The sequence below is a fragment of the Natrix helvetica genome (assembly GCF_964273705.1).
Source record: "Natrix helvetica genome assembly, chromosome: 12".
NCBI lineage: Eukaryota > Metazoa > Chordata > Lepidosauria > Squamata > Natricidae > Natrix > Natrix helvetica.
In genome coordinates, this window is record NC_138556.1 from 18,539,395 (window position 1) to 18,557,362 (window position 17,968).

At 44.0% G+C, this 17,968-nt stretch overlaps 1 protein-coding gene and 1 long non-coding RNA gene across 2 annotated transcripts in view; both read right to left on the bottom strand.

Annotated features, from left to right (window-relative positions):
- Positions 1–1,923, bottom strand: part of LOC309398269 — a 28,911-nt gene extending 26,988 nt beyond the window's left edge. Inside the window, exon 1 of the long non-coding RNA XR_014176374.1 lies at positions 1,503–1,923. This is a non-coding gene — a long non-coding RNA (uncharacterized lncRNA). The remainder of the gene's footprint in view (positions 1–1,502) is intronic.
- A 447-nt stretch (positions 1,924–2,370) lies between these two features.
- On the bottom strand, positions 2,371–17,968 carry TSPAN3 (tetraspanin 3). The gene is made up of 7 exons (XM_081965007.1): positions 17,776–17,968; positions 9,845–10,036; positions 8,908–8,982; positions 7,522–7,623; positions 5,697–5,849; positions 4,623–4,706; positions 2,371–3,440 (listed from the first exon to the last, which is right to left on the bottom strand). Exons 1-7 carry the CDS (start codon positions 17,962–17,964, stop codon positions 3,348–3,350), a joined length of 888 nt encoding a protein of 295 aa, XP_081821133.1. The 5' UTR covers positions 17,965–17,968; the 3' UTR covers positions 2,371–3,347.

Consider the following 17,968-nt stretch of genomic DNA (forward strand, 5'->3'; position numbering starts at 1 on the left):
CGCTCGGGATTCGAACCCACAAACTGCCAACCTTTCTGATCGACAAGCTCAGTGTCTTAGCCACTGAGCCACCACGTCCCTCCATGGGACCATGGGATGCTGCAAATGGTTGGAAATGACCCACTGCCCCCAAAATTTGATTATGTGATTGTGGAAGGGGCCCAACTGTCACAACTTTAATTTCTAGTTATAAGTACCTGCTTTCAGGTCAGTTCTAACTTTAAATGGTGGTTACGCAGCCCGCCGTAAATCAAGGACTAACTCTACGAGGGTCATGCAGGGAATTCTGCAGAAAGCACTCTACTAAGGACCACCAGTCTTGTCCTTTTATCATCCTTGAGCAAATGTGATTGGGTTTCCTTACAATTTCCACGCTATCATGTTTCCCTGAAAAACAAGAGAGGATCTTATTTTCCTTTGGCCCCCGAAATATGCGCTTGACCTTATTTTCGGGGAGGTCTTATTTTTGAGGTGCAGGAGGCCCCTCCACCTTGGACAGCGGTCCGGGGATCAGCTGATCCAGAGAGGGCCAGAATTTCTATCTGTTTCTGGCACACTCTTGCCTGCCCTAGCATCGCTGGACCTGCCACTCCTTTTGCGGCCGCCACTAAGAGAAGGGGCGTGGGAGCTAGGGCTTGTGGGAGTGGCCTCCATGAGGACATTCCGTGTGGATGGCAAGTGTGTGGGGCATGTTCCCCTCCTTCCCCCCTTCCCAGGAAATGGAACCGGTTGCGCTAGCGGTGAAATATTTTAGAGGGGGGCTTATTTACGGGGGAGGGCTTATTTTAGAGGATGCGCTCAAAAGCCCGATTGGGCTTATTATCCGGGGAGGTCTTGTTTTCAGGGAAACAGGATAGTAACCGAGCTTAACAATGACATTCCTTGCTTTATAATGCCACAAGGAGTTGATCAGGCAACCAGCTCCCCTCCGTTCCCTCTGCACCAGCCCATTCCTTCATGCCGAGAGAGATGCTGGTTATAGATCCTTTACTGCCAGAAACCAGTAAGAGGGATGAGTAACTGACTTGATGGCTCATGGGAGGAGAATGGGGCTGCCTGAAAATGGGACCTTTGCTTTGGGGGATCTGTCTGGAGCAGCTGCATTCAACCAAGGAACGATTTGTGCTGCAGGGGGGCTGACGGAGCCCTAGGCTGGATCGCGTGGGAAAGCGGCAACCTTTAACCCGTCTTCTCCGTTAGTGGCTTTGTCTGGTCATGTGGGCTCAGAGATGTGGGAATAAAACCGCTGCCTTTCAAGAGAAAAGAGCAGGCACTTCAGATCTCATTGTCAAAAGCGAGAGGGGATTGCAAAGTCCCAGGGCTCAGCTAAGCTGGGGAAACTAGGGGATAGAAAATACTTCCTTCTCTCTCTCTTTTTTCTTTCTATCTCTTTCTTTCTCTTTTTCTCTCTTTCTTACAAACTGCTTTCTCACTGCAGTGGGTTGCTTTTTGCAGCTAACATCTTTGACCTTGTGATGCAAAACCCAAGGGGAGAACACTACCTATGTAAAACCTTTTAAAATGCTGCGACTCCAGCTCGATCAAGGTCCTAGCCAGCTGCTTATCTTTCGACAGGGACACCAACCAGGGCCGTCTTCTCCCATTTCTATGGAGTTAAACAGAAAATGCGAGTGAGGAAAAACAGCCACCGAAGGGACGTTAAACATGAGACAGCGGGATAAAGTCTTCCTGGGCATCAGGAAGATTTGGAGGTGGCCGTGCTTTAGCCAAAATAGATTCAAAGGTTTTAAAGGGGAGGGTCCAGGGTTTTCTCCGCTGGCAGAGAGACCTGTCCTCAGAAATTAGAGAAGAAAAGCTGCTCTTCATCTTCTCCTTGACGTGACTTTGAGAGGTCTCAATGTTCCCCATCTCCGTGGATGGGATGGAGAATATTTAACAGAGGGATTTCCCACCTGGGCAACTTTTACGACTGGTGGACTTCAATTCCCAGAATTCCCCAGGAGAATTCTGGGAGGTGAAGTCCACCAGTCTTAAAGTTGCCCAGGTTTGACATCCCTGATCTAATGCTTCAGGTGAGGCTAACGGATGCTGGCCTCCACAGAGCACCTGGATACAGATCAGGTAACAGGGAATTTAAGAAGGTTAATGAGCAAGGATGATCAGCTCTGATAATCTGCAGTCTACTAAAAAAAAAATCATTCAATATTAGTGGAAATGCATCGCCACCTTAATGGCTGAGAATATTTTCAAACTAAACAAAACCAATCTCAATTGACCTTGCCCCCTCTCCCCTCTTGGACTTTTAATGCAGCCAAGAAAGACCCAGACTTAAAATTCATCCGTATAAGTCATTCTACGGTGTATGGAAAACAGTGCGGCACTGGATAAAACTCTCAAAGACGCCGATGATTAAAAAGGTTAACCACGGTTTAGTTTGGGGGAAGATGTACAGAAGATTTATTTCATTTGGTTTCCTATTTCCTATTTACATTTCACTTTATCACGTTCTACTTTGCTACTCTAGGATAACAAGTCACTCGATACAGAAACAGACCCATTATAGTAAAAAATGAAAATTTCCTTAGAGAACAGGAGTGCAAGACATTTACACTCCTGAAAAAGCCAGCATAATATATATATATCACGCTAAAACTTCAGAAGGTTTGTTTGAATTTAAGGAAGTTAAGAGATGCACTAATAGGATTCTAAAATTCTGATTATAGTTGTTTCGTAGTGTTCTGGATTGGACTTAATGCATATATATATATATATATATATATATATATATATATATATATATATATACATATATATATATATATATATATATATATATATATATATATATATATATATATATATATAAAACACACACACACACACATACGTACATATATATATACATACACATATGCATACATATATATATACATACATACATACATACAAGACAGAAAACACTGGTGAGGCAAGAAGCAGCAGAATTAAACTTCACAAAATTAAGGTAAGTGACTTCCCTTGTACAACTCTTGACTGGCTATGCCACCCAACAAACGTTGAAGGATATAAGAATAAATCACTGCACCCTTTTAAGCCATAGTTAGGTCACCTGCAGCTTTCATGCCATTTAAAATAAAATGGATTTTTTTAAAAAAGCAAAAAACTAGTGTTACTGGGTGGCTACCAAGGGTAGATAAGCGGGAAGCTGGCCAAAGGAGAGGGAGTGGGTAATATGGAAGGGACCGAAAGCCAAGCTTTGCCCATCCTCGGTGTAGGGGCTAATTGTCCAGGTCAGAGTCCGTGGGAACTACTGTGGCAGGTGATGCTGCCAAGCTGGCTTCGGAGCGGAGAAAACGAGGCTTCGAGCTTCGCCCGTGGACCTTCTTCTAGGCGTAAGTTCCCCCGGTTATGAGCAGCTCGTAGGCGGGGTCCCGACTCCTTCTGCAGAGCACAAGGCAGGCGCAGAGCATGCCCAGCAGCTACGAGGAGGAAGAGAAGGAAACTGAGTGCAGACCGGCATGATTGAAACTTTTAAAGATTAGGCTTTGGGGTAAGCTGACACAACACTGGGGGATACAATCAAGATCAAGGGAGGTACTAATAATACCACTCTATAAAGCCTTAGTAAGGCCACACCTGGAGTACTGCGTCCAGTTTTGGTCAACACGCTATAAAAAAGACGTTGAGACTCTAGAAAGAGTGCAGAGAAGAGCAACCAAGACAATGAGGGAACTGGAGGCTAAAACATACGACAGACGGTTGCAGGAACTGGGCAAGGCTAGTCTAGTGACCAGGGAAGACATGATAGCAGTCTTCCAATATTTGAGGGGATGCCACAGAGGAAGGGGGTCAAGCTATTCTCCATGGCACCTGAAGGCCAGACAAGGAATAATGGATGGAAACTGAGCAAGGAGAGATTCAACCTGGAAATAAGGAGGAATTTTGTGACAGTGAGAACGATCAACCCATGGAACAGAAGTTGCCTTCAGAAATTGTGGGAGCTTCATCACTGGAGGCTTTCAAGAAGAGACTGACTTGCCATTTGTCAGAAGTGGTGTAGGGTCTCCTGCTTGGATGGAGAGTTGGACTAGATGACCTACAAGGTCCCTTTCAACTCAGTTAATACATCTAACGTAGATTCCAACGTACTTTGCTTCAAAGACATCTGGATTCTATCCTTGGTTGATTCTGCAGCCTAGAAATAGTTTTGCCCCCTGCAAGACAAGCCTCCTTAAAAATAATCTTGGGTTTATTCTGTGCTTTTATTGAAAACAGGGTTTTGGGTTGTTGCTTTTTTTTTTTAAGCTTATATCTGCTAATCCAAGGTTGTTGGCTTTTTTTTTTTTAAACAACCATTGTAATGTCCTGACATCTTTGTGCTTTGGGTCCAACGCACTATTTACACAGACTTTGAAGAAACATACGTGAGCTGTGAATCCTGGAAATGACCTCATTTTGTATTTTTACAAGGATACAATTGCATTTTTTTTTTTGTGCTCAAAAGCTGTAAACTGTCATCAAATATTAGCTGTCCGAATAGGGTGGAACGGCCGTAACTATTTGCATCTTTTCAAGGGGCACCGATGCATCCAAGCAGAGAAAACTAAAAGGGTTTTATTTTATATTCTCAGGAGAACGAAGCAGAGGGTCTTGAATCCTACCTGAATAACAGCAAATGCCAAGGCAGCCCATATAACGTACATCATGATCTCCTGTAGCTTCTCTACCACCAAGACTTTACACCCCTGAAACACAAAGGAGTTGAGGAAACAATTTTTCAAGCTTATTAAGGCTGCATTCTGGAACAGCTACAATCTCCCAACGCTTTGATATCCACATAATTTATAAAATACATTTTATCGTGTCTTGTGTATGTATGGGGCCGTAGTGACAGTCGTTTCTAACTTTTGTAAAGGTAATTTAAAAACAACAACAACAAGTAACTAATATAAAGGGAAAGACACATGCACAACGTAAAGAGGAGCCAGTAAAATATAATAATCGAGGCAAGACATTTCCTACCAAAATATAACAATTAATAGAAAGCAAATTTAATTACCGCCCTCATGGCCCAACACAACGTGCAGTAATTATGTGCAGTACATTATAAGGGCAGTATGGTGGCCTAGTGGTGAAGATGCTTGCCTCCCACTTGGAAGGTTGAGAGTTCCAATTCTAGGTAGTGGCAGATGTTTCTTTCCTAGGTTGCGAAGAATAAGTATCTGCTGCGAATTCTGCACAGGCATCAGGAAGGGCAACTGGCCGGTAAACGCTGAGCTCCATTTCGTTGTTCCGACTTTACCCCAAATTTAAGGGATTACAAAAATATGTTCAAAATTAAGTCCTCTAAAACAGTGTTTCTCAACCTTGGCAACTTTTAAGTCCTGTGGACTTCAACTCCCAGAATCCCCCAGCCAGCATAGCTGGCTGGGGAATTCTGGGAGCTGAAGTCCACAGGACTTAAAGTCGCCAAGGTTGAGAAACACTGCTCTGAAAAAATGAAGCCCCATCAGGCCAGAGAGAAGGCATGCCCAACCTATATGCAAGTGACTTCATTTCTAATTAAACAACATTTCTAATTAATTAACAATAAGCTTGGATGGTATATGGGTTATTGTTCAGGATTTGAACGGAGATTTGGACTTGGAGTGGGCTGATCTTGCACAAACCCTTAAAGTCTCCATCCAATATAAGTTTTTATCGAAAACCCGGCAAAATGAGGAGAAGGCAGTCACCTCAGAGTAAAGATCTGCGGGATGAGCTAAGCTCCCCGTGCAATTGCTGTGAGTGGCTTTGCAACAGCTGAGGGGCACGCTGTGGTTTTTCGCTTCTTTGAACCAGGCGGTCGACTCCCAGTCTGTGTAGTTGTGGATCCCACAGCAGTGCAGCTGAAACAGAGAACGCACACAGAGAATCAGGAGCAGCTCTTTGGAAAGCCGTGCAATGCTTTCAGGCGCAACATTATCCAAAGCACAGATACCTAACCTTTGCAACTTTTTAAGACGTGTTCTGACCGAGGCTTCCCGAGAGCAGGAAGCAAACTCCTTGTCCCGACAAAAAATCCTTTTATACCTGTGGCCTTACTCCCAAGTCAACCCGTTCTTCAGCTGTTCCCTTCGTCTGGCAACTCTGCGCATGCGCACACTGGGAACAGGCTCCAGCTGTTCTTCTGCCTCACTGATGTCTGACTCTGAAAGCAGCTGATAACTGGCATATGGCTGTGGCCCCCTCTCTGCCTCCGACACAGAGCCCTCATCTGAGCCTTCCCCAGACTCCAGGACTGGCCCATCTTCCTCCACAACCTCCCCATTCTCTGAATCTGCTGCCAGCTCTGCTGGTGGGCCACAACAACGTGTGGACTTCAACCCCCAGAATTCCCCAGCCAGCCAATTAAATAAATAAACAAATACAACCTCTCCCTCAATGTTTGGGAGGGAAGGAGAACTGCATCTCTCTTATTTTCAGTCATCACCTAATTCTGCCTAATCTGCACATCTTCTCTCTTTTCAAAATGACTCAGGACTTTAACAAAGGCTGGTTCCAAACCACAGGTTGTCATCTCATCTGGAAAATGTCAGTTTTCTCCCCCAGCAGCGTTTCTGCAGAGGCTGTCGTTTTCACAGACGTTGCTCTCCAATCCATTTGGGGAATCCGCACGTGGCAAGGCTTGTTTTATCTCCCCCCCTCCCCTCCCCCAGGAGGTTCTCGCCAAAGAGAGCGAGTCTCTTCGGAGCACCTACAAACAAGCAAGATCTTCCTCCAGGGGAAGAGGAGAGTGTACTCTTAACTCCCCAGCAAGTTTTTGAAAGGGGATTTTTTTTAAAAAAATGCATTAAAATCAAATGAAACCAGAAATAAGATGAACAACATCATCTTAATGCATGCCATGCTTCATAAATTTATTCTGTACGGTATAAAGTCCTCGCTGAGAGACTACAATTGGGAAAGGCAATTCTGTGGCTGAGCACTATGGTGGCTAGATGGAAGTCGGGCTTTACAACCTAATTTTTCATTTCGTGGTTAAGCGAATCACCTGTGAGATATGGGGGGGGGAGGAGGGGGCTGCAATTTGGGACTTCACCTGCTTTCTCCATTAAGGGCTTGTCGCAAGCAGGTTAGAAAGCATGCTGATGGTGACCACAGGATATTGTGACGGCTACCAACGCAAAGGGCTCGCTGCAGAACTGTTGCTCGTAACACCATCACAACTTCAAGCGGGTTGTCCAATGAGACTGCAGGGGCTACTTGTAGCAGTACACACAGCTGGCTTCCAGCCCCAAAATCTAGACCCAATTCTCACGAAGAAGACCCGGCCCTGGCCCCATGCTGCTTCGGAGTAGAGCCAAGGACAGCATTTTATGGGGTGAAACGCCATAAAGAACCAGCTAGAAGCGCGAAGAGAAATGGTCAGGTCTCCTGAGGGGCAGAAAAGGAAGGAAGGAAGCTTCCTTACATCATCTACTATGTGGAGCTGTTGGGTGTTCACAGAAGATCCTGTGCTGGCGGGAAAACAATCTGTGTACATTTGGCGCCAACAGCTGTGTTTGCATTGGCTCTCACCTGCCTCTGCACATAATCAATCGCCCGGCTGGCAGCATCCGGGTTGGTGCCATTGTACGTGTCGTACACATTCTTGATGCTGTGATCCACTTCGGCCTCCACCTGGTAGAACAAACACAGCTTAACGTTTCTCTCTGTTTACAGAAGGAGCCTGAGAACCCAGCCAGCCGGTCAACCAAACTGACCCAGTCTTTTGCAGAAATGCTGTGTGTGTGTGTGTGTTTGTGTCTATAGGGCTCCTGGAATGCTGTAGTTGGTTGACTCAGCCTCCCGTCCTTCCGAGGTGGGTAAAATGAGGACCCAGATTGTTGGGGGAGGGAGGGGAGATGCTGACTCTGTAAACTGCTTAGAGAGGGCTGTGAAGCACTGTGAAAAGTGGTATATAAGTCTAAGGATTATTGCTATTTGTCTTCTTGAGATCTTCTCACCAAGGCCTGTTTTCTGTATCCTCATTTGTCTGGAGCAGTGTTTCTCAACCATGGCAACTTGAAGATGTCTGGACTTCAACTCCCAGAATTCTCCAGCCAGCTGGCTGAGGAATTCTGGGAGTTGAAGTCCAGACATCTTCAAGTTGCCAAGGTTGAGAAACACTGCTCTTAAGAGGGACAAATGAGTTGAACCTTGGATATTTTCTCCTATCCATGTTGCTGAATTTCTGAAGCTGGTCAAAGTCTCTATGTTCCCAGACACCTTTACAAGCAGCAAAGGATTTACTTCAGAGCTTTAACAAACGATTTCTGCAGGACTTTGAGACCTTTAAAAAAAAAGGGGGGGAGAAGGAAAATCCGTATTTTTAACCTTCATGCAAAGCATCCCACTGCTTGGTTTACAACATTACTTCACTCTGAGTATTTGGATGACTTCTGAAGAGGCATGTTGCTTTTGATTTCATCCAACAATTTCTCACAATTTTGCTTCACAGAACTACAGCTGGTATCAAACTTTGAATAAAGCTACCAGAGACAAATTCCTTGTGTGTCCAATCACACTTGGCCAATAAACAAATAATTCTATTCTAGTCTATATTGCATTGCATTGCATTCTATTCTATTCTCTATTCCATTGTCATTCCATATTCTATTCTATTCTTATTTTCTATTCTATTTTCTATTCTATATTACATTCCATTCTGCATTCTATTCTATTCTATTTTATTTTATTCTATATTGCATTCCATTCTGCATTTCATTCTATTCCATTTTCTATTCTATTCTATTTTCTATTCTATTCTATATTGCATTCCATTCTGCATTCTATTCTATTCTGTATTCTATTCTATTCTATTCTGTATTCTATTCTATTCCATATTCTATTGTCATTCCATATTCTACTCTGTTCTGCTCAGAGCTAATTATGTATCAGCACTTCAGAAGAGAGGTTAATTACCTTTGCTCTGTAGATATAGCCCAGAACCACTACCACCACTTCTGTGATGAAAACCAGCAGAAGGATGATCACAAACTGGAAGACAGAAAAAAAGTTTATGTTCGTTCACAAGAACATACATAACATTCGCATGGCTATTTCGGCTGTTGCTCCATTCCCTTCAGAGAGGCTCTCTAGCTGAACCCTTATCTTTCAACTTAAAAATAACACAGCGAGGAGAGCAGGCTGTAATAGTAATGCCCAGGAAGCCAATGGGATGGGGAATCAGAGATTTTATCAGGTGGTTTCTACTGATCAGGAAGCCAGCGTGACAACCTAAGAAGCTAAGCTGCTCACCCTGTTCCTAATCGTCCATCAGCTGCCCAATTCCTCGCGTGTTTTTATTTCTGTGATTTTTAACACCAAGGAGCCTCGGTCTACAATCCTCTTTTATTAGGACCGGGTTCTTAAGGTATTTGAAAGCGTTTATGTATGAATCATCTGGAGAACTGATAAAAAACAGCTTTGCTTTTTGTTTTGCTTTGCTTTTCTAAAAAGGGGGGGCTGTTTTATTATTCATATCGCAAGGGCAACTTAAAAGGCTGTCTAACTTGTCGAGGGGGGGGCGGGCGGGGGCGGAACAGTGCAGGATTGCCTACATTAATCTAGAATGGCTTTGTAGCATTTCAAATAGAGTTTTCCCCCCACCCTTGAACTAAAGATACTTGAATGGAATCTGATACGCCTTGCAGGCAGGCTGATGCTTTGCCCACTAATGAGGTCTTTGGTGTCAAATGCATCCTTCTGCTGCTTTAACCAAGTTACAGTCAGCTGCAGAAGCTGACGGGGTGTATCCCACACAGGCCAAGCAAAAATGTAAAGTCAGCTGAGGTCCAGAAAATACGGCTAAGCCCATTAAAAAAAAAAAAGGAAATCGGCTTCCCGATATTAAACTTACCGTGGCAAGGCCACAGCGGCTTTCCCGGATGGTGGCACAGCAGCCAATCAGACCGATGATAAATAAAAGGGTCCCCACCGCTATGATGACCACTGCAGGGATGAGCGTATAAACATCTTCAAAGAAGTGGTCGTAGTCGTCGTAGGTGATAAAGACGTAAGCCCCCACGTAGCACAGGATGCCTGCAGCAGCCTAGAAAACAAAGCATAAGAGAAATAAGAGCCACTTGGAAGACGTCCCTTTATCTACCACAAGGGCTGGCCCTGGTTTTATGAGCTAAACTTTGAGATTTTTTTGGAGGGGGGAAGGGGAGGGAGGGTTTTCCTATTCTTGCATGCTTTGTAATTCACATAAGGCAATTCCATAGTGGCAAGCAGTGCCTGCTTAAAGTTACAAGCGCCTGGTTAAACGTGACGGTAACCTGGCCATGAACAGACAGTCCTACGTTTCATTTTTCATTCAATCTTAGTGGAAATAAGGACACACAACCTAAGGGGTTACTACCCTAACTACTGAGAAGTAACTTTTCAAACCAAGGAAAAACAATAAGTTGGCTCCCTTTGTCTTTTACTGCAGCTAAGATAGGAGTAGCCTTAAAATTCACACCACTCAAAGTATGTTTGGAGGGAAAACACCCTCTTCTGTCCTGGGAAGGAATCAAAAGCAACAACATTTCATTTCCCTATATGGTAAAGAACTTTCAAGATTAGGGGTTAAATCACCCCAACAACTTTGTCCAAATGCTTATCAACAATCAGGGTGCGTAGACTTGTACAAACCTGCAGGTTTATTGTTGCAGAGATCCCGGACTAGGTTGGGAAAAATCTGCCAGTTAATTGCCAATGACTCCAGATGTTATTCAGATGGAGGAAGCTGTGCTCACACACGTTATGCCACAACTTAATTATCGTTCATTGAATAAATCAACAGGGCCTGGCACAAATAATCATCAAGCACTCTTTGTGAGCTACAGTCACTAAGTTCACACAACACAAGCCAAACTCAAAAAACAGGCCAAGCTTGGGCATTCTGTGTGAGTCCACTAAGGTGCAGCCGCTTCCGATGTGTGGTGGCTGAGCGAGGATCAAGGATTAACTCAGCAATGATTCATCTGTCGTGAATCAGTTGTTGAGGCTTTTAATCCTTTTATTTATTTATAGTATCGTGACAGTGACATCAATGGAATGGACCCATTCCACGAGTACGAATTAGCCCAGCCAATGGCTTTTCTATAGAGTCAACCAAGAAATTCAAATTTTTAGAGTGCAGCATTTTAAGATCTTTTGAAGTCGAGAACCAGCCAAGAGATGGGGAATACTATAATCATTAACAGTTGCCTAGCAATGGAGCACAAAAATAGCTTGTTAATGATATCATCTCCCTCATCATTAGAGAGGCCGGTGGGGGAGGGGAACCTAGAAAGATTCTGGAGAAAGATTCTCCTCTCTTCCTTCTGTACTTTAATGGCATACCTATATATATATTTACTATCACAGAGAAAGTCTCACTTAGATTATCAGGTCCTAATTTATTAGTTTATTAGGGAAAAAAAAACCAATTCATTGTGTAACTTTAAATAATGCACATTTAGCAAAGCATTCAGGTCAACTGAAAAAGATGTAGAATCTGTGGCTTTGCAATTAATGCAATACTATAGTCAGAGCATTTTATGGAAAAGCTTTCATTTGTTTCTAACAAAAGCATACACGTTCGTTTGCCTATTTCACAACTGGGCATAGTGCATCCTACTCACGAACTTTCCTATCCCTGTGTCTCTGAACTACTTGAAGGGTGTAATTTGAAAATTTAAGAAATAAAATGTTCCTGAAGATGAATTCTTCTGGACATGAGCGAAGGGCTTTAGGCAGGTCAGTATTTGGTTTTCCTTATGTGGCCGACCAGTTTCTGAAAAGCCAACGCACAAAACAAGTCTTTCACCGTCTTTCTCAGCCACGCCAGGACTGGAAAAGAGGGTTGAAATCATCAACGTGGGTCAGGAGAGTTCTCAGTTACACAGGTATTTCTCCGAAGAAAGGCCCACTTTGTTGAGGGCCGAGATAAAGTGCTCCAATGCGTGGCAGAGGAGACGTGGAGCAAAATGAGAGAGAAAGGTATGCAGGGAAGAGAGAGGAGGCCTTAACAATGCCCTTATTCTCTGCTAGGCTCCATCACGTGGCTTCGTAATCTGAGCACCGAATCTTCAGCGTTGCCAGGTCCCTGGACTGTACAGAGGCCACCACCTTCCAAGACGGTTATGCAATTCGAAACGGCCATGAAAAAAGATCTGGAGAAGTGCAGAGATCGACACATTTACTGATGCATTTCAAGCAACTGTGGCCCATTGTTCCCAATTAAGGACTCTCCAAAACCGGGTTCAAATTACGTTAGGCGAGAACATGAGTATCGGTTCTCAGGTTTCTATCTAGCAATAATTCATGGGTTCGGAGCCCAACGAAATCTGTGTGTCGATGCAGCCTTAGGCTTTAGTCTCGTGGCGAATTGAGGTACATACATGTGACGATATTTATACATTTTTTCCCCTAGAAAACAGCAACTCAAGGTGCCTCAGGTACCAGGTTTTGTTACACGCTATATGAAAAGTAACTAGGCCACGTTGTTCAAATAAAATAAGACCTCAATAAAAATGTTAACACCACAAATAAAATAAGACCCTAAGGCATGCTGATCGATGAACGTCTAGGTGGGAACATGCTTCTTTTATCAAACAATAAAATAGCATAGCAATAGCACTTATATTCCGCTTTACAGCCCTCTCTAAGTGGTTTACAGAGTCAGCCTCTCGCCCCCAACCGTTAGGGTCCAATCTGAGGCACGCTGACTGATGCAAAGCTAGGAGGGAATGTGCTTCCTTTATATTAACGCATTTGTTAATATAAAGAGGAGTCCAATTGCATACTATCAAGACCAGTGAGTTTTTCCACAGCTGTTGAGCAAGCGACAGCTCCTTCCTAACCCCCAAAAGCAGGACTGGCCCTCCCAGCACCTGATAATTCAACATCACAGGGGCTCTTGTGACTTACAGCTGCTAACTGGCCTATCTGTGCTTCATTTCATTAATCTCCTCCTCCAACTGTTACATGTTTCTATTACTTTTACAGAATTGTACACCCAGGCTATCATTACTCAAAAGAATTAAAGGTTCCTGCAGGGAAGCACTGTAAATCTTGTGGCATCTTAAAAGTCTTAACGATTTATTTTTACAGACGTTTCTGCAGGTCCCAGTCCACTTCATCAGATACAAGGAAAAACGAGAAAGGATTTGTACGTCTTATCATTTATTGTTCCTTCATTTCCTTTTATCACATTTTAACATAGTGACTTCTATAAACGAAGTGATCTGAATCGTTGTGTTTCCAATCTTTAGCAATCAATTTCACTATCTCTTAGTCCCCATTATTTCTTCCACTTAGAAGCAGTTGAACTGTAATTGTAATGGCTGAATGATTCTAACATTACTATATTTTCATTCAAAAGTCTAGTTTTCACAAATTTTGGCAAGCTATGTGAAAAATTAGCAGAAGTAATTAGGTTTTAATGTGGGATTAAAAAAAAAAATTAAACCCTTAACCGATATTGGTGATATGTGCCTGCTACTTCAAGCATTTCTGAATTTCCCTGAGAATTATACCATATAATTCACTTCAAGAATACTAGTCACAAAAAATGAACTGAGAAAAATGCCCCACTGTTGTTTTTCTAGTAAATAAACTACACCGTGAAGGAAAATCTATATTATAGGCCACTGTCGGTAACTATCCTCACAGAAATGTACCATTTAGCTTTAACTTTCAGAATGATTTAAGAACATCTAAAAGTACTTTCTGCTCACTGCCTTCTTTAGCTCTTAAAAGCATGGTGAGCCTCGTTTTAACTTTTTATAGTATTAAACATTTGTTCAGCACATGAAATTTCATTTAGCTTATGACAATCCTGTTCAAAACTGCCTTTGTGGTCTAAAAACAAAAACCAGATCAGAAAAATCACATGCGTTTCCACTTAAAAGAGTAATTGCTGAATATGCAGTTTTTTTAATTTATTTTTGCAAAGCACACAAATCTTATTCATCATAAGCCTTACCAAGAAGGCCAAAATTAATCATACAAAAGAAATGTTTGGGTGTTTCTTAATATTATCTTAACATCTCAACATTATCCCCATTAGGGCTGGCTGGGGAATTCTGGAAGTCCACAAGTCTTAAAATTGCCAAGGTTAGAGATCCCGGTTCTAGAGAACATATCTTGAGGCTCAAATGTGTGTGCTCTGTCACAAACCAGCTTTAATTGCCTTTATCTGACATGCTTAGAACATAGTCCACATTACGTTTAAAGGGAATTTTTAAAAAAAAATCTGTTCAGACTAATCTTACGTAAGTGCATCCTTAAGAATCCGTGTGATGTAACAGCGATGATGTTGAATTAGAAGGGATCATAGTTTCAGTCATGTCCCCGTCAATCATGGAAGGTCCTGGCTAACTTTAGACTAGTCACTTTCACTCAGCCCAACCTACAGGGCTGTTACAGGGAAAAAGTGGAGGAAGAGGTGACCTGTAGATCACCATGAAGACCTGAAGATAATAAGATGGACTAGAAGCCCAACAAATGAATATAATTAAGAGCCTCATGAAGATACAAGTAAGTTGCCACCAGAGCTCCCTTCCAGTTCTTTACAGTATTTCAAAAGTGCAGTCAAAAGACTAGAAGGTCAATTAGGTATTTATTTGATATTTAGTTATCAATACAAATAAGGGGAATAAGCATTTATCATGGAAAAAGCTGGGTGGACTGGACATTCAACATTTGAACTACTAGAAGCCCATGTATTTGCCATACGCTAAATAAAATAAACTGAAAAAGCTGGACACTAGCAACAACTGTTTAAAAAGAACCAGACAAATGAGCATTACTCATAGCAATATTTTTGTTTGTATAGCATTAAGGGACTCTTTCCCCCTTTCTAAGGTCTATTTTTAAAACAGCTGGGAGAATGAATCTGGAATGACAGAATTACATTTCAACTCATCAGCTCCAAAAGTCTGCACTGTGTTTACTATCATGGTTTGGAGCTATGTTCTCTCACACAACCAGCTCTTGCTGCTCCCAAGTTCATAACACGGTGCTCTTCCTCCAGCTTCACTGCACTGTTGCTGTACTAACCTGCACGCACTATTTTAATATGCTCTACAAATGCAGAACATTTCGATTTCAACAGTTGTTTTGAAATATCAAGGAACAAAGTGAAATTTGACTGGAAGGAACTTGTGTAAGAGGCAGAGGTGGCCCTCCTTGAGAAATGTGGCCTGTGCTGGCCCTTCATCCATTCATATTTCTCTAGGCTGGGATTAACCCCAGAGGTTATCGGTTACTAATCAACCACCGGTGGGTTCCTGGCCTCCAAACTGAGGAAAGAAAAGCTGGAGCAAAGTTGCGAAGCTAGATGGGAGAGGCCCAGATGGATTCACAGAAGGGGATCAGCCTTCCTGGCCAGCTTTGATAGCATTGTTTACTATTCAACCTTTCTTCTCAGCTCCTTATATATATACAGCGTTCCTCTAAAATGGCAAGGATATGAGAATCATACCAATAGTATAGATCACAGCAGTATCTCTGGCATAGTGTAAAGTTCAAATGACATCATTAACGAGGAGAAAATGTACTCTTGTGCTCTCATACATAGCAATTTTCAATTAGTTGCTCTTTAGCAATTTCTGCGACCTTCTACATGCAGTACAAACAGCCCTGTGAGCCTATGGTCACAAAAAAATCAGGAGTCTTGGCAGCACCTTTTCAGATTAACACACCTTTTGTTACAAGGCATCAGCTTCTGCGATATGCAGCTCACATTATCTGTCTATGCACCCAATGAAGACAGCAGCAGTTTTTAAAAACTCACACCGTTTGGTTAAAGGTCCCAAAAGGTGCTGCCTGACTGCTGAATGAGGGTTGCATTACCCAAAGTAGATAACATTATCAATGCCCTGATGCCTGGATGATGTTACCTAGATTGGGTAATGGAACACCTGCAAGGAAACCACCAAGCTCAGAGAGAAAGCAAGGAGCCTTCATTTCAAACCTACAAATATTCTCCCTTATGGAGACACTTCTGGATTTTCCTTCCAGAAAAACAAAGAGCCCTTTAAGCTATCCAGAGGACCAGCACTCCAAGCTGCAGGACTCTAAATTAAATCCACCCTGAATGATGGCTGTCTTGCTGCCACAATGAAAGGAGCCCCAGAAGAAAAGTCAGCCTTTGGAGCCTTTCCATTATCTTTCCAAACCCTTTCATCTCCTTCCACACCCCCACACTCCCCCCTCCCTTGCCATGCATGCCCAGATCTGTCCAGGCCAGATTAAAGCTTGAGACAACCAGCTGATCTATTTAAGGATGAACTGAATGCAGGGCTAAGCGCAAGAGGCTTTCAGCCCAGTGGGAACCCTGCTCTTAAGGAAGCAGACAAGGATCTTGTTTGAGGAGAGGGTGACCTAACCAAGAAAAGAGGTGTTGTCTTATTATTATTTTTGGTCCTTGGTCCAATTCCCAAAACATGGGATGCTGTCTCTGGAACGGGAGTCGCAGAACTCAAGGAGGATCTCGCATCTGAGCTCACCATTTTGGAACTGGCAGATCCTTTGGGGCCGTTCCTGTAATAAATTGAGGTTTGCACACAAGACCCTCCTGCTCTCATTTTCTTGAGTTGTGTGACTCCCATTCCAGAGACAGCATCCCATGTTTTGAGAGGGGTCACAAACTGGGCCGGAGCGCCACAGGATAGTTAAGTATGGGGGAATTCCCCAAGATGCTCATCTCGCCTTTCCAAGGAGGGGAGGGGGGCACCCTTTCTTTCTCCCCAACAAAATTCAAAACAGCAATCAAAAGACACAATGATTTATCCATCTGTGACTTGGTGGGGGGACGGGGACCCGGTCTGATCTCGCCTCCGACTGCCTTATCACAAAAATAAGAAATTAAATTTATGTGTCGGCCAACTTGCAGTCTGGGCACCTCTCTCTCTCTCCTTCAAATGCTGTAAAAGCAGGGTTGGCCTGGACCTGTATTTATTCCCTTTGTTTAAAACATGGCTGCAGCCATCCTTTATCTCCCCAATAAATAGGTGGGCATACAACTCTGTGTGGTTCAAAAATTATATAAACCCAACAACGATGAAACAAAACATTAAAACCTGGCACCACCCCACTTTCCTATGTCCAAAGGGGACCCAAAGAGGGCATTTAGAAGGGTCAAAAAAACCCTTTCTACGGGACTCTCATGAACCCCCCCCCCTTCTTAAGGTTAATACCCGGGGCTTCTTTCATCCCTCCCAGTCCTGCCTTCCCCTGCCATTAATTTATTTATTTAAAATCTGGCCACAGAAACACCCCCCCACCTTTTCAATGAAGCCAGTTCTGTGCAGCCCCCATCCAGCACCCCCATATAAACCCAGCAATGAACTCCAAAACGAAAAAGAAAAGCATGGCAGCACCCCACTTTCCTGAGGGGGAGGGAGACAAACGGGGGGGGGATAAAAGGGGGATTCAACCCGCCCCCCCTCTTATGGGACCCTCGAGAGGACCCTCCTGCCTCCCCCCTTCCTCTTAAGGGAGGGAGGGCCCCGGGCCTTCTTTATCCCCCTTCTATTCGGTGTCCGTCCCCCCAACAGAGATCGACCCTGGCCCGGTTGACCCGTGTCTCCCCTCCCCAGGAAAGAGAGGGCTGGGGGGGTCTCCCGACGGGCCTCAAACCCCTCGGACGGCGGGAAGGAGAAGCTCCCGAGAAGGGGTGGTGGTGAAAGGGAGACGAGGCCGACCCCGAGCCGCCCCCTGAGGCGAGGGTTCGAGCGAGGCCTAGTCCCCTCAATGGGGGGGGGGGCTGAGGGAAAAAAGAAGGGCGGGGGGGGGGCGCCTGGAGCCTCCTACCCAGAAAATGAGGTTGAGGAAGACGAGAACGGTCTTGGAGGAGGTGATGCCGCACTGCCCCATGGCCGCCGCCGCCGTCCCGCGGCCTCCCCGCCCCGCTCGGGCCGCCTCAGCCGCCTCACTCAAGCTCCGCCCCTGCCCAGAACCCGGATGGAGGCGGAGCCGCTTCGGAGGAGGAGCTGGAAACATGTCC

What these genes read in the sequence shown, in the direction of transcription:
- TSPAN3 (XM_081965007.1), bottom strand. Translation starts at nt 17,964, where the DNA reads ATGTTTCCAGCTCCTCCTCCGAAGCGGCTCCGCCTCCATCCGGGTTCT. An exon ending in TCCTCAACCTCATTTTCTGG is followed by an intron (nt 10,037 to 17,775) that starts GTAGGAGGCTCC and finishes TTTGTTTTCTAG; the next exon opens with GCTGCTGCAGGCATCCTGTG. An exon ending in GCTATATCTACAGAGCAAAG is followed by an intron (nt 7,624 to 8,907) that starts GTAATTAACCTC and finishes TTGTTCTACCAG; the next exon opens with GTGGAGGCCGAAGTGGATCA.